General features: G+C 39.5%; 1 protein-coding gene across 2 annotated transcripts in view; it reads left to right on the top strand.

Moving 5' to 3' along the window:
- Nucleotides 1-14,704, top strand: part of Tango6 (transport and golgi organization 6 homolog) — a 200,609-nt gene that overhangs the window by 42,340 nt on the left and 143,565 nt on the right. For both annotated transcript variants that reach the window (XM_005403579.2, XM_013503936.1), the window contains exons 8-11: nucleotides 23-135; nucleotides 1,582-1,758; nucleotides 4,226-4,358; nucleotides 6,691-6,879. In XM_005403579.2, the coding sequence (XP_005403636.1) occupies nucleotides 23-135; nucleotides 1,582-1,758; nucleotides 4,226-4,358; nucleotides 6,691-6,879 (612 nt within the window). The remainder of the gene's footprint in view (nucleotides 1-22; nucleotides 136-1,581; nucleotides 1,759-4,225; nucleotides 4,359-6,690; nucleotides 6,880-14,704) is intronic.

The raw sequence follows: 14,704 nt of genomic DNA, 5'->3' as shown, positions 1-14,704 counted from the left end.
TCACCATGTCCTTTTCCCCTAGGTGTACGTGGTGGGGAATGAACCTCTCACAGTGTTGCTGGATTCCTTGCTTCCAGTCCTGAGGATGCTCTTTGCTCTCTACTGCTTTACAAAGCAGACTGTGTCTCACATAAGGTAAATAATAAACATTACCTTATTTGCTTATAGAATCTTATTTGTGAAGATATAGGCCACTTATTTCACTTCAAAGTCAGAAAATCATTTGGGGAACCTTACTCTGTTCTTCTAGAAAAGAAAGATTGGCAGATCAAAGGGCTTTGGATATAGTTTTTAGGATGAATTTCCTCAGCCTCTATCCTAAACATCAGAGACAAAATCTGCTTCTGTGTATAAACATGCCAGTGAAAAATATTGCAATTACACATCCAGGAAGGAGGAAACAGGATAGAGCATAATGACCTTGTGAGGAGTGAGAAAACAAGTTTGAAAAATCTGGGCATGGCTGTGGCACGTGGTAGTTAGCTTGGGATTTGATATGAGTGATACTGTGTTGTTTAGAGGAAAAAAAAGAATTTCTCTGCTATCCAAAAAATACTGTTTTGTGTTGGAATTTAAGTAGGACAAATTTAAGTAGGATTTATATTTAGTATAGCTCTATTTTTATAATCATTTATCTTGTTTCTTCATCTTGGTAAAAGTTTACATACTTTCTAAAGTTCCGTAGAATTCCATTTTTCGATGTTGCCCCAGTGTAATCTGATATGCAGTAATAGTAGTTCCTCCCAGGGTTACTATGAAGACCAAGTAGAGTGTTTGACATAGTGTCTGGCAAATATTAACTCAATAAATGGTAGCTATCATGAGCATGGTTGCTAAGTGGTGAAGGAAGATGGCCTATATCTACATTATTCAAAGCTTACATATGCCCTTGACTCTTCAGCTTTCAGTTAGCCTGTCATTGTAGCCTAAATGACAAGAAAGAACACAGAGAATGATGGAGGCTGTAGATAAGGAATTTGATTGCAAAGGACTATCCATAGAACTTGTTTTAGTTTCAAAACCCAAGTCCTCATGGCACTGTTGTGTCATCATCAAAGACTGACAAGGGAGATGCAGATGTCCTTTCTGTTCCTCTCCTACTTCACTGGCACAGATCAAAGGAAGTGAGGAATCCGTAATATTTTGTTGGTATGCTGTTCCTTTGTTACCAGCTGTTGGTCCCATTGAAAGGAGGTGGTTTTTGATCAGAAGATGCTTTCATTCGCAGTATCTGATCCAAAAATAAGCTGTATGCTTGAAATAACAATAACAAGAACAAATCACATGGGACTCATGTGACATGTCAAGGTTGCTTCTAGGGCCAAAGATTTGTGAGTCACTCATGGAATTTCAGGATATTTGCTTTATGAAAGTCACGAGATGTATGCTTCCCACTCCTGTGTTTGAGTTAGTAGTAGGTGATTGTGCCAGCATTTAGAACACAGTGGAGCCTGACAGCCTGCCTTCTTTCCTTCCTTCCTTCCTTCTTTTCTTTCTTTCTTTTTTTCTTTCTTTTTATGTTAGCTTGTTAGATGCATAGAGTAAAATGACACTCTCATTCATAACTGCTTTTTCTGCCAGGTCATTTTGCCAAGAGATCTTATTATGGATCCTGGAGAAGCTGGAAAGGAAGATAGCAATTGCCAGCCTGAAAGGATTTGCAGGATTGGACAAAACTGTGCCCTCTCTTCATCCTCTGTGTCAGTTTAGAGCTGCCATCCAGGGTGGCATTATGATTACTATCAGAGAGGCCATTAGGTGAGTTTACCCATCCTTTACTCTCTATCCAGGTTTCATTCTAACATAAGGCTGTTCTATAACTCAGCCACTAAGGGGCACTGATGGAAAAGAAACCAGAAACTCAAGCAGCCCAGGCGCTTGCTATTTATAGTCTCTAAATGAAATGTGAGCCTTAAATGATCCTCCAGGTTTTTTCCAAGATGCCAGCTAATAGGAGGTGCAATTTACTGGAGCCTCACAGCTCTGCATCACAACAAGCTCACTTACTCCTCAGAGCCTTTGCCAGAATCAGAGTAAAGGGCAGCACATGTTCACCCTTAACACCAGAATAATCTAGGTCTATTTCTGACTCACAAAATGGTTTATGTGTGTGTAGTCAGGTTTATTCCCACAGGAAATTGTCAGATAGCTATATTTTATGGTAGTTTTATAATAAGGGTTCATTTTTTGTAAGAATTGATTACAAAATATTTAAATATTGGTGAAATAGATGACTGGTTTCTCCAACATCTCTCAAGGATTTTATTTTATTTTTTTATTTTATTTCAGCGCTGGGGAGTGAGCCTTGTGCATGCTCGGCAAGTGCTCTACTACTGGGCTATATCCCCAGCACCACAAGTACATATTTTAAGTTATTTCTATTTTTAGGTGCTCTGTGGAAGATAATATTACCTAAGAACATAAATTCCTATTGGTTATAGATTTTAACTGATCCAGCTACCCTGTTGGATTTCACATCACATTCCTATGCTGTTTGTTAAAATTTTTTTGTTGTTGTTTTTTTTTGTGTGTGTGTTTTGGTTTTTTTGGTACTGGGAATTGAATTCACAATGTTATGCTTGCCAGGCAGGAGCTATATGGCTGAGCTATATCCCCGGCCCTGTTGAAATATTTAAATTTAATTTTGTTTTTGTTTGTGAGACATAGCTAGACATAGGCATGGTGATTTGCTGTTGTTGTTGTTGTCTTTTTGAGACAGGGTCTTGCTTCGCAGTTCAGGCTGGCCTTGAGCTCACTTTGTAGCCCAGGCTGGTCTCGAGCTCACAACAATCCTGCCTCAGCCTCCTGAGTGCTGGGATTACAGGCATGTGCCACCACACCTAGCGACATTGTGTTTTTGAGAAATAGACATTTTGGCTATATAGTTCAGTCAGGTCTTAAGCTATGTAGCCAAGGCTGGCCTTAAACTCACGATGTTCTCCTGCCTCCTGAGTGCTGGAATTACAGGTATGCACCACCACACCTAGCTAGAAATTTAATTTTACATTCATTATGAACTTCGTAAAAATTTTGAAAGCACACTCAATTTGATGGACTTCAGGAAAACAAAGTACATATATAGATTTCAAACAGAATTATCAGAACAAATTAAAGCTACTAATTTTGTGAGAGTTGTTAACCATGAGCAGGTTTGTGATTATAACCGGGCTCATAAACTGAAAGAATTTAAAATTATTTGGCATGTTTTTTTGAAAAACATTTGGGAACTCTTATTACCTGGGACCGCTTTAGTGATAGTATAGAAAATATTATAACATTTAGCTTAGTAATTATAACTTACTGCTATCTTAACAGTCTTTAGTACATTTCTCAGTGCATGTAGATCAAAGTCCACAGTCCTTATTGAAACTATGCTTTCTCTTCATGCCAGGAAAAAAATTAATAGGCAGTGATTGAATGATTCTCCATCCACTGCCTAAAGCAGTAGCTCTTCAACCTGAGTTCTCTGCATAGGCTTCTAGGGATCTACAATCTATAATTATACATACAAACTTTTTAAAATATGCAAACATGGTTCTTTTTCTGAAAATAGGGTCCATAGTTTTCATTAGATACTAAAAATAGTCTGTATCACCAGCATTGCAAAACAAACCAAAAACCAGTCTGTTTCCAAAAGGTTGACAACCACTGTACTAAGTAAGAGACAGAAGGGAGAAGAGAGAGTGACAGAGATTTCTCATTTTGTCATTTGCTCTCAAAGGCCTACTCTTGATGTTAGTCTCCCAGTGGCTGCGTCAGGGACTTTGGTCTGTATCATTACTTATCATTCACTCTACCATTGGCCCAGCAGAAGTTGTTCTGAGCAGTTTTTGGAAATTTTATGAAGTAATCATAGTGTTCTTTTCAGAAACTTAGACAGATTTTATTGTTCAGTGATCGTATTCACTCTACTAATTTTTCTGGACCTTTATATACTTTTTTATCTCAACTAATTGATTCACATGAGTTGAGGTTAACTGCATCCTCTCCTGTGTTGATTGTTTTTTTTTTTTTCACTACCCATATCTTCTCAGTAGTTCATCTGAAAAAGTAAAAATTCCTTTGAATGACAGCCAAGGCCTATGAAGATTATTTTAGAAGATTATTACGGAGTTTCCAAAAAAGGTTATTAGATATAGATTATTAGACTTAGAAGATTATTATGGGGTTTCAAAAAACTACCTCTTGGTGACACTGCCAAGATAAATCTTACCCTGTGTTGCAGCAATGAAGATGAAGACGAAGCCCTGTACCAGAAGCTGTCCTCAGAGCAGAGCCAGGTGGAGCATCTCGGGGACTTGCTCACCTGTTGTCAGGAGTGTGGCGTGGCGGGAGACTTCTTCATCTTCTGTTTGAAAGTAAGAAGTCCATACAGTTGTTCATGATTATCTTTATCCTGGGGTGGTCCCTGGAGTCCCTTTGAATTTTCAAGACATTCATAATTTTAGACCTTAAAATTCGGGTGCCAATTTAAGAAAATGAGCAGAAGACAAAAGGATAATTTAATTTTTCTTAGCCTTTGGGTTGGTAAAAAGAAAAAATGTATCTTTAGTCAGAGTGATGTGCTCCAACTACTTTTGAAGGTAATCTGCCCCTAAATGTTTGAGACAAAGAAAGCAGAGTTATTAATCGATGAAGGGGTTAATCTTTGCTCCATGTTGACAGTAAGAACTCTTTTGAAGTTAATAGTGGGTTTTACAGCTACAGAGTAATCCCCTATCCTTTCTGGCAGTTGTTTTGTCAGGTATTCGGAACAGAGATTTAGTGTTCTGCTTCCTTCATTTCAGTCTGTAGCCACTTGAAATCTTTTTTGAGTTTGTTTCTTAGTGCCAGTGCTTGTGCTTTCTTTTGTCCTTATCTCCAGTAATAATTTGTACCCGATGTTATACCTGTCAGATGTCATTAGCCAGTGCCCTACAGCTTTGCCTTCTCCAGTCTTTCCCCTAAAGAAAGTCTGCATCCTAAGACAATGTCTGTGACGTTTAAGTTGGGGAGGGTATGTAAGGATCCAAAGACGAAACTGTGAATTTTATTTTATTTTTTTTTTAGTTTTTTGAGACAGAGTCTTGCTGTGTAGTCCAGGCTGATCTTGAACTCACTGTATATTCCAGGCTGGCCTCAAACTCATGACAGTCCTCTGCCTCAGCCTTCTGGGTGCTGAGATTACAGACATGTGCCGCCATGCTGGCTAGCGAACATTTCTAGAGCTTGAAGTAGGGACACTTTTTTTTTTTCCAGTACTGGGAATTAAGCCCAGAACCTTCATACTGAGCTACATCGCCAGCCCTTTTTATTTTATTTTTATTTTGAGACAGGGTCTCACTAAGTTGCTAAGTTGCCCAGGCTGAGCTCAAACTTGTGAACCTCACACCTCAGCCTCTCGGATACTAGCTGCAGGCATGTGTCACCACGCCCAGTTAGGCGACACTTTTTTTGGGTGCATGCTTACCCCCATGTTCACATTCATCCCGATACCCAGCCACTCATTGTAAGTAGCATTCCAAGGAGATGTGTGTGTAATTTATGCTGTTTTAAAATGATTATTTAAAAACAAAAGGGCTTTGTTCTAAACCAGGATAACCAACTGTACCTTGGCCCATTTGACATTTTGGGTTAGATAAATCTTTTCTTGTAGGGAGTTGTGCATTATAAGATATTTAGCAGCATCCCTGACCTCTATCTGCTAAATGCCAATATTACCCCCAATTATGATGACCAAAAATGTCCCACAGACATTGCAAAATGTCCCCTGGGGAGCAAAATTGCCAGGCACAGTTAAGCACCACTGCTCTGAGCTGTCAATTACTGTGGTAAAGCACTAATTGTGAGGGAACTGAAGGTTTTCCCTTCCCAAGGAAATTTGCAAAGGGTAGGTGAAAGCCTATAAAACCCACAATAATGAATTATTCATTAGTGAAAGTTTAGTTCTGAGTATTGTAAAGGAAGGGCGTCTAATGATCTCTAAAAGGGCTTTGGGAAAGTTATATGGCCTAAGGGTTCAGTTCAGGGAAGACCAGTGGTAGAGATCATAAAAATACCGATAAAGTAAGAACTGTGTCAAACCAGTTCTTCATGTGTGGTATGTTTTTTATTATGCAACCTTAATGTACATGGAATCATAATGAGTATATTATCCTACAGCTTATATTTTTTTACTCAACAATGTCTTTGAATTCTGTATTGATATCTAAATAGATCCAGTTCGTTTATTTTAACTGCTTTGGTATAGTAAGTACATCATTCTTTGTTCTCTTATTCTGGGCACTTAGGTTTTCTCCAGTTTTTGGCTATTATAAGTAGTGCTACAACAAATGCAGACCATTTCTTTTTTGTTTGTTTTTTTTTTTTGTTTCGGTTTTTCTCTGGTACCAGGAATCAAACTCACGACTTTGCGCTTGCCAGGCAGGCGCTGTGCCTCTGAGCTAAATCCCCAGCACCTTTTGTTTGTTTTTTTGAGGCAGGGTCTCGCTATGCAGTTCAGGCAGGACCTGAGCTCACTTTGTAGCCCAGGTTGGCCTCGAACTCTCAACGAGCCTCCTTCCTCAGCCTCCCAAGTGCTGAGATTACAGGCGTGCACCACCACGCCTGGCACCATTTTCTTATATATGCATTTCAAACAGTTTTCTAGCTGTTGGTAAAGCCCTTAGTTTTACTGGCTTTTTCACTTTTTCTTTCTTCTCATGTTTCCAGGAGTTGACTCATCTGACGGTGGACAATGAAGCAGAGTTAAAACCTAAGCCCTTCTCTACCAAGAGCCTCTTAGAATTGGAAGAGCAGGCTCTCCTTGTGGAAGGCCAGGAGCATAGGCTGCTGGTCCTGCAGCTCCTGGCTGTTCTGTGCGAGAAAATGTCGGAGCAGATATTCACAAACATCACTCAGGTCAGTGACTGCCAAATTCTGAATCCAACCTGATGGTATTTGTAGTGTTTGTTTTTTACATTTTCCCCCCAAAAAATGTCCAAAAATGTTGCTCAGAGTGTGATTTGTTATACCTGCATCCATATTTACTGGCATTCTGGTGAAACATGCAAGTTACTGAGCCCGTGTCAGACCAAATGAATCTAAAACTTTCATAGGTCCTGGGAATCCATTGTTTAACAAGCCCCTGAGGTGATTCTCATGCATATAAAACCCTGAGTACTGTTTTACACATTTATATATTATATCACAATGGTTTTCAACTTTGAGTGCAAATAAAATTGCCTGGAATCTTTTTCTAAGTATTGATAATGACCACCTTTTAGAGATTCTGATTTAGCTTTCTGCATGAGAACCTGGGTATCCTTTTGTTTGTTTGTTTGTTTGTTTGAAATGGGGTCTTGCTGTATAGTCCTGTTTAGCCTCCTTAAACTTGCTATACTCTGCCTTGGCCTCCGGAGAACTAGGATTACAAGCATACCATCATATCCAGCTTACCTTATTTTTTTAAAGCTCCATATACATCAAAAGTTGAGAAGGATTTGAAAAAAAAAATGCTAATAAGATGACTTTAAAGCTAGGCACATAGCTCAGTAGCACAGCACCTGCCTGACAAGTGCAAGGTCATGAGTTCGATTCATGGTACCAAAAAAAGAACTTTAAATCTTATAGGTCCCCTAACTCATAGCTAATTGCCATAGTATCTTGTAAAATTTTAAGATGTTTTTATAAAATGCTTACCTATGTGAGTCAGTACCTGAATTTTGTTGGCTCAGTCATCATTTTTACCACTTTTTTTTAAAAAATGGGAAAGGAAAGTAATAAAGCATAGGCACTGTAGTCATCATATTTTACCATTTCACCAGAAGTAGTCGTTACCTGGTTGGTGTAAGATGGTATGATTGTCATGCTTAAATCTGATTCTCTGGCTCTTTGTATGGTTGTCATTGTCGTCTGCCTTCGGGTGTTGCTAAGCAGCATTTCACTATAGCTCCTGCTGAGAAAATTTGCAGCTGCCTGTCAGCTCTGACTTATCTTGCCTGTTTAATGAGAATTATGTTCATGATTTCTTTCCTGGCCTCTTGCTCCTTTAGTTCACTGACCCCATGTTAGTTAGTGGGGTGATTTGTTTCTCCTGTGTTCGTATCATTCCCAGATTTTTCATCCAGACCTTATGTTTTTGTCTCAGAATGCTAATTCAAAGGGGAAGCGGCCCAGAAACTGATATGACTTGAGCTTTTGCACTTACCTTCCTTTACTCCTAATTAAGGAACATGGTGTTAGGGTGGTACAAGGATGATTTGTCCCATTAAATTATCTTTCAGCTAAGAATAAAACGTATCAGAACAAAGAGAACCACAAGGAAATAATAAACTGTGTTTCAAATCTTACTGCTAGCGATAGTTTGTATACTGAGTCACACATATGTAGATAAAGAGAATAGGTCTTAAGTGATTTTGTTGATATTATTAGAAATCAGGAAAAAGTTATAGATATAAAAATCAAAGATTAGAATAGAAACTCTGTAATATTGTTATCTAAATTAGAATTATTAGCATGAGCTCCTATTTGATTCTTCTTTTTAAAAACTAAATATTTCCTAGTACTGACCACTGTAACTGCCAAGAAGCAGTAACAATTCAAGGCAATAGGCATCCTTTGTGCCATATTATAGTTTCTAAATATTTTCTACTAAAAAACACCTCTCAAAGCTCTTTGAAATAAACGTTGAGTTAAGGTCTCATGTGAAAGTCAGATATTATAAGCTTCAAAGCAGCTTGTTGGGCCCAAATGCAAGGAAGCTGAGATGAATGGGGTTAAGTCAATAGAATTTGGGAGCCAGCTTGAAGTGAGTCCCAGTGGGCACAGATAGAACAATTGCAGCATTAAACAGAATAATGTCAGCTAAGCATAGTGACACGTGCCTGTACTTTCAGCACTCTGGAAGACTGAGTCAGGAGCATCACAAGTTTGAGTCCAGCCCAGGAAACTTAGTGAGCCATTATCTCAAAATTTTAGAAAAGGAGGGAGGGACTGAGAATATAACTCAGTGTGAAGGTCCTGGGTTCAATTCCTAGGACATGGCCGGCGGGGAACAATGCTAATAATGGACTAAAACACATCAACAATACAAAAAATCCTCAGGACGTCAGGATATCTTTGGAGATTGTTAGGACATCAACTCTTTATTTTATAGATTGAAAAATGAAGTGAAGGCATTAAATATTCGTTTTCCTTTTCCGTAGGAGCTGTATTTCAGTGTAGTCAAATAGTCAGTGAAGGGAACGTTTTCTTTATAGGGGAATTGTAGCCAAAATGCAGAGAGAGAGAACTAGAAAATTGCACTTTGGAACTCTAGTGAAATAATGGATCTAGATAACAGTCGTCACTGTCTGCCAAAACTGTTAGATGGACCACTGATTAAGTCCTTTATAATGAATGTACTAGGCATAAAACACCCAGAGCAACTGATGGACTCCTCCTTCAACATATTATTAGAAAAATTTTCAAATTTGAAAGAATATTTAAATTATTTTATTTTTGCCTCATATGTGGGTTTTGTTTTTGTTTTCTTTTGTTTGCAGTGCTGGGGATTGAATTCTAGGCCTTCCCACTGAGCTATATCCCCAGGCTTTTAAAAATTTTTAGACTAAAATTTTTAGTTCCCCCAGCTGAACTCAAATTTGGATCCTCATGCCTCAGCCTCCCAGAGAGCTAGGATTACAGGTGTATACCACTAAGAACAGCTCAAGTTATTATTTTTTAGCTTTAGGGTAAGAATACTTCCTGGGTACTTATACACTTCCTACTGCATTACATGAGAAGGAACATAATTTTTTTTTTTTCTTTTTTGCCTTTTTGAGACAGGGTCTTGCTATGCAGTTCAGACTGACCTTGAGCTCACTTTGCAGCCTAGGCTGGCCTCTAACTCGCAGTGATCCTCCTGCCTCAGCCTCCTGAGTACTGGGATTACAGCATGAGCCACCACGCCCGGCTAGAAGGCACATAATATTTTCTTGTCTACCTATGATGTGAGATCTGTCTATGCTAAAAATATTGAGGGGAACATATACCGTTATCTGTATTAGTGCTGAAATATACCAAAAGGAAGAGGGATAAATATATAGACAAAAATGTGATGAAGCAGCTGGACATTGTGGTGTACACGTATAATCCCAGTATTCTAGGAAGCCAAGGCAGAAGGATCCCATGTTAGAGCCCCACCTGGGCAATGTAGTGACTCAGCAAGACCCTGTCTCAAAAAAAAAGGAGAGGTTGGTGGTTTGGGTGGTTCAGTGGTTTGGGTTTGGCAGCCCTGGGTTGGTTGGTGGTTTGGGTGGTTTGGTGGTTTGGGTTTGAAGGCCCTGGGTTCAGTCTTCAGTAATGCAAAAAGCCTGGGGCAGGAGGATTGGATTCTAAGTTTGAGCCCAGCTGGGCAGTTTAGTGAGAGACTGTATCAACATTTTTAAAAAAGGGCAGGGGCTGTAGCTCAGTGGTAGAGCACCCCCAGGTTCAATCCCTAGTACTGTACCAAAAAACAAAAACAAAAATCCTGAACCTGAACCTAATTAAGGAAGCACAGCAGATAGAGGAGCAAATAAAATAATGCCACAAAGAAGCTTTTGGCCAAATCCCAAACGTGGGAAATTCTTTATCACAAGTGGCTCAGTTTCTTCAACAAGTAAATGGCATTTAATTTTTTTTTTTTTCCTGGTACTGGGACTCGAACTCATGACCTTCCGCTTGCCAGGCAGGTGCTGTGCCGCTGATTTAAATCTCCAGCCTGTAAATGGCATTTAAAAAGGAGCAATTAAACCAATTGTATGAGACATTTTTTGTAACAGTCAAAGACCAGGTATTAGATGATATTCAGGAATTCTTATTGGATATAATATGTCATGGTAGTTATGTAAAAAACAAACTTTATCTGTGAGAAATGCATGTTGAAGTATTTGATTAAAGTTTAAATTTTCAATAGAGTACGTTGGGATTGGCACATTATATTTATGATGGGGCAGAAAGTAGTGAAGCACCCAGTGGTCTATGTACTGATTAGGACCGTGCACCGACTCCTGAGTTCTTTCCACAATTATGTATTGAGGGCTGGCTGTGTGCCACGTACTGTTCTGTGTACCAGAGACACAGCAGTGAACAAACAGATACATATTTATGCTGTCGTGGAGCTAACATTCACATAGGGAGAAACAGTAAGAAGGCAAAGACACACTGTGTCAGGTGGTAGTAATTCTTAGGGAGAAAAGTAAAACAAGAAAAAGGGATGGTAAGAGGAGCTGGGCATGGTGGCACACACCTGCAGTCTCCACACTCTGGGAGGCTGAGACAGGAGGAGCCTAGCCTCGGCAGCCTAGGGGCTAGTGGGACCCTGCCTCAAAATAAAAAAAGGACCAGGGATATAGCTCAGTGCAGAGACTCTGGGTTCAGTATCCAGTATCACAAAATAAATTAATAAAATAAAGTAACAAGGGCCAGTGGTGTAGCTCAGTGTGAAGTCCCTGGATCCAGTCCTCAGTGCTGAAGAACAAAACCAAACCAAACCAAAGGGGAATGTGGTAAATAGGTGGCCATGGAGAGTCGTACTGAGGAAGTGACTTTTGAGCAAAGCCCTGAGGCAGGGGAGAAGGGGCCTTTGAGATGCCTAGGGGAGAGGGCTCCGGATAGAGGCCACATAGCCTGCCCACATGCAAGGAGCCAGTGTCAGTGCAGTGAAGTGAGCAAGGTTCCCTTTTCTCTGCCCTTAGAAAACTGCCACCCTTCGCTCCTTGCTGTAACTGGATCACTATAATCAAGTGACAGTACCTGGTGTTTTTTTCTTTTTCAGATGTTAAAAAAAAATTTTGACATAGGTAACACATGCTCATTGTCAAACATTTAAACAACACAAAGTGCACAATCTATAAAGTGGTTAAAGACAAAGTGTTTACACACATACATTTACCCACTCCCTCTGGAAGCCACAAGGGCCAGCAGAGCAGGAGAGAAGAGACAGCAAATTAGAGAGAATGGCAAGATTTGGAAACTGGAAAATAGCAGCTGATCGAGCAACTTGAGAAATTGGAAAGCTAAATGGAGAGAAGTCGAGAAGCAAACCACTACACCTCAATGAAACTGTTAGAATTTTTTTTTTTTTTTAGAAAGGGAAAAAGGAGCAAGAGACTTGGCACTGCAGAACGCAGACAGGCCTGCAGGCACCAGATAAGCACTACAGAGTAGAGCCTCACGTGGTGTGAAAGGCTGCGCTGGACTGAGCCGGCCTTTGCTTTCATCCCCAACATTGTACAGCTGTCTCCCCTTTCCCGTGAAAAACTAGAGGCTTATTCCTGAGAGACAGTGAACCCAAAGGACTCTGGATCTGGGTGGGAGCAGCAGACTGAAACACAGGAGGCTTATTGAAGTTTGCATCCTCCTACTCAGTTGTCAGCATTTTGGCACCAAGTTGATATATTCCCATAGGATCATTAAGAGGATTAAGTGAGTTAATACCTTTAATGTGTTCAGAATGGTGCCTAGTAAATAGTAAATACTTAATGTTATTATTAAACAGCTAGATAATTAAAAGTAGTTGCCTCTGTAGAGCCAGAATTTGCTGGGGAGAAATGAGGTAGGACATGGCCATTTTTTACTATGAATTTGCTGGAATTTTTGGCTTTTAAAATTGTATGTTTTATGCTCGTTTTGGCAGCACATATACTAAAACTGTATGCCATTGTAAAGTCTCAAGTAAAGAAAGTCTCCCTTGTCTCTGCACCATACGTAGATGCTAGGATAGGCTTCGGTCACAACCCCGTTCTTGTGGCTAGCAGCACTACCAAAGTCACAGGGATTGGGTTGGAGGGGAGCAGGTAATAGTCAAGTGGGTAGAGTGGTCTTGGTGTTACAAGAAAAAATTTTGAGGGAAAAGATATTTTATTGATGACAGTACATAATAGCTGGCTGTCATTTCCTACTTAACAGCTCCTAGTTTTATGTTTTGCTTTGTTTTCTTTTTTTTTACATGTACACAAACAGGAAGTTTTTTTCTTAAAAATAGAATCATGATGTCAGGTGTAGTGGTCTATACCAGTAATCCCGATTATTATGGTTTGTGTCTGGATGTCACCCCAAAGCCTCATGCAGTCTTGGGGTGGGCTTCTGGAGTTTTTGATTGATTCCTGGTCCGATGCTGGGATTAGGGGTGTGAGTGCCACACCCACCATGGGGCAGGCAGCCTGCATACAATATAAGGGAGGGAAGGAGACTTGCTGTTGCTCCTGCCTTTTTTGCTCTTACTGCTTTTGCTGTTTTCCACTGCCATGAACTGTTGCCCCTCTGCCATGTGCCACCCTGCCTTGGAACCAGCCGAGTATGGACTGAAACCTCCACAAACTGTGAGCTAAATAAGCTTGTCTTTCCTTAATTCTGGGTGGCAGGTATTTTGTCGCAGCAGTGAGAAAAGTACAATACAATTAAGTACGGTACAGTTAAGACACCAATACTCTGGGAGGCTGAAGCAGGAAAATCACAAGTTTGGGCCCAGCTTGGACAGCTTAGTGACTTAGCAAGACTATGTCTCAAAATTTTAAAAGGGCTGGGATTTAGCTCAATGCACAGTCCCGAATAGGATCATACTTACTGCTTTGCAATCTTTTAAAAAAAACTTTCTGGAGAGAAACAGAAAAAAGTGGAGGACTGGATAGTTCTATTCGAGTAATTTAGCAATACTTGTGCTGACACAGAAACTAAATATAAATAAAGGAGTGTTTTAGAAAACTCTTTGGAAGCAAAATAAGTGGCCCAAGATGGTAGGGACAGCAGTTTCTCTAGTAGGGGCCAGTGTCCTTAATTTCTAATGTCAAACAGTCTTAGGGCTGGAAAGAGTGGTAAAGATTGCCAAAGTCAACATTGTTTCTTTTAGTAAGGAGAACTTTTAAATAATCTTTCCAGTTTCCTTCTTTGCTCCAAAAGACAAGTGTTAACAGGCCACTTTAAGCTTGCAGTAAAGATTCTAGCACAGCATGTGATTTGTCCAGAGAATTAAACATGCAAGCTTGCATGTTATTTAGAGGCTTATTATGACCTATCTCAGCCTTTCCATTTTCAAAATGATGTCTCCCCTTGAGCCATTAATCCTAAATATGCGTGTGTGTGTGTGTGTGTACGTGCGTGCATGCGTGCATGTGTGGCTGCTGTCAGTTATCCAAAGGTGTTTCTACTTAAGGTGCTTAATCCAAGCTCAAAGATGCTGACCAAATTAATTCCACTTAAAGCTTAGTTGTTAACCAAATAATATATAAAATCTTATATATGAAAATTTTAAGCCTTTAAAATATTTCATATTTTAAAAATGATTGGATTATTTGTAGACTATTCAAGGATACTAGCTTCTAGATGAAATTGTACATCTCCATTTTTCTTTGTTTACTGCAATTAGACTGTGAAAATTTGGGAGTAGAAAAAACCTGAGGAGGAAACTTCCTTAGGAGATCTTCTGACATGGTCAGAAAGCACTGCATCATTTATTATAATATCATAGAGTTAATATGAGAACTGAGATTGTGCATATAAAACACGTAGGAGCTTGTGGATTGCTGCACGTGTGGAGGTTCCTAGCTTGGAGAGCTGTCCTTGTCCTGTCAGTGCTTTCATCTGACTGTCTTCCACAGCCATTGAAATATCCTTTATAATAAATGTGTAAATGTTAAAAAAATTTTGACAAAATTCAGTACAATATATGCTGCAGAGTAGCACATTGTTCTTTTTTTATTTTAAAGAAAGAAAAATAATAAAA

The sequence above is a fragment of the Chinchilla lanigera genome, unplaced genomic scaffold (genome assembly GCF_000276665.1).
Source record: "Chinchilla lanigera isolate Chin_1 unplaced genomic scaffold, ChiLan1.0 scaffold00083, whole genome shotgun sequence".
Classification (NCBI taxonomy): domain Eukaryota; kingdom Metazoa; phylum Chordata; class Mammalia; order Rodentia; family Chinchillidae; genus Chinchilla; species Chinchilla lanigera.
The sequence above is the reverse complement of the archived record's forward strand: the minus strand, read 5'-3'. Positions and strand labels throughout refer to the sequence as shown.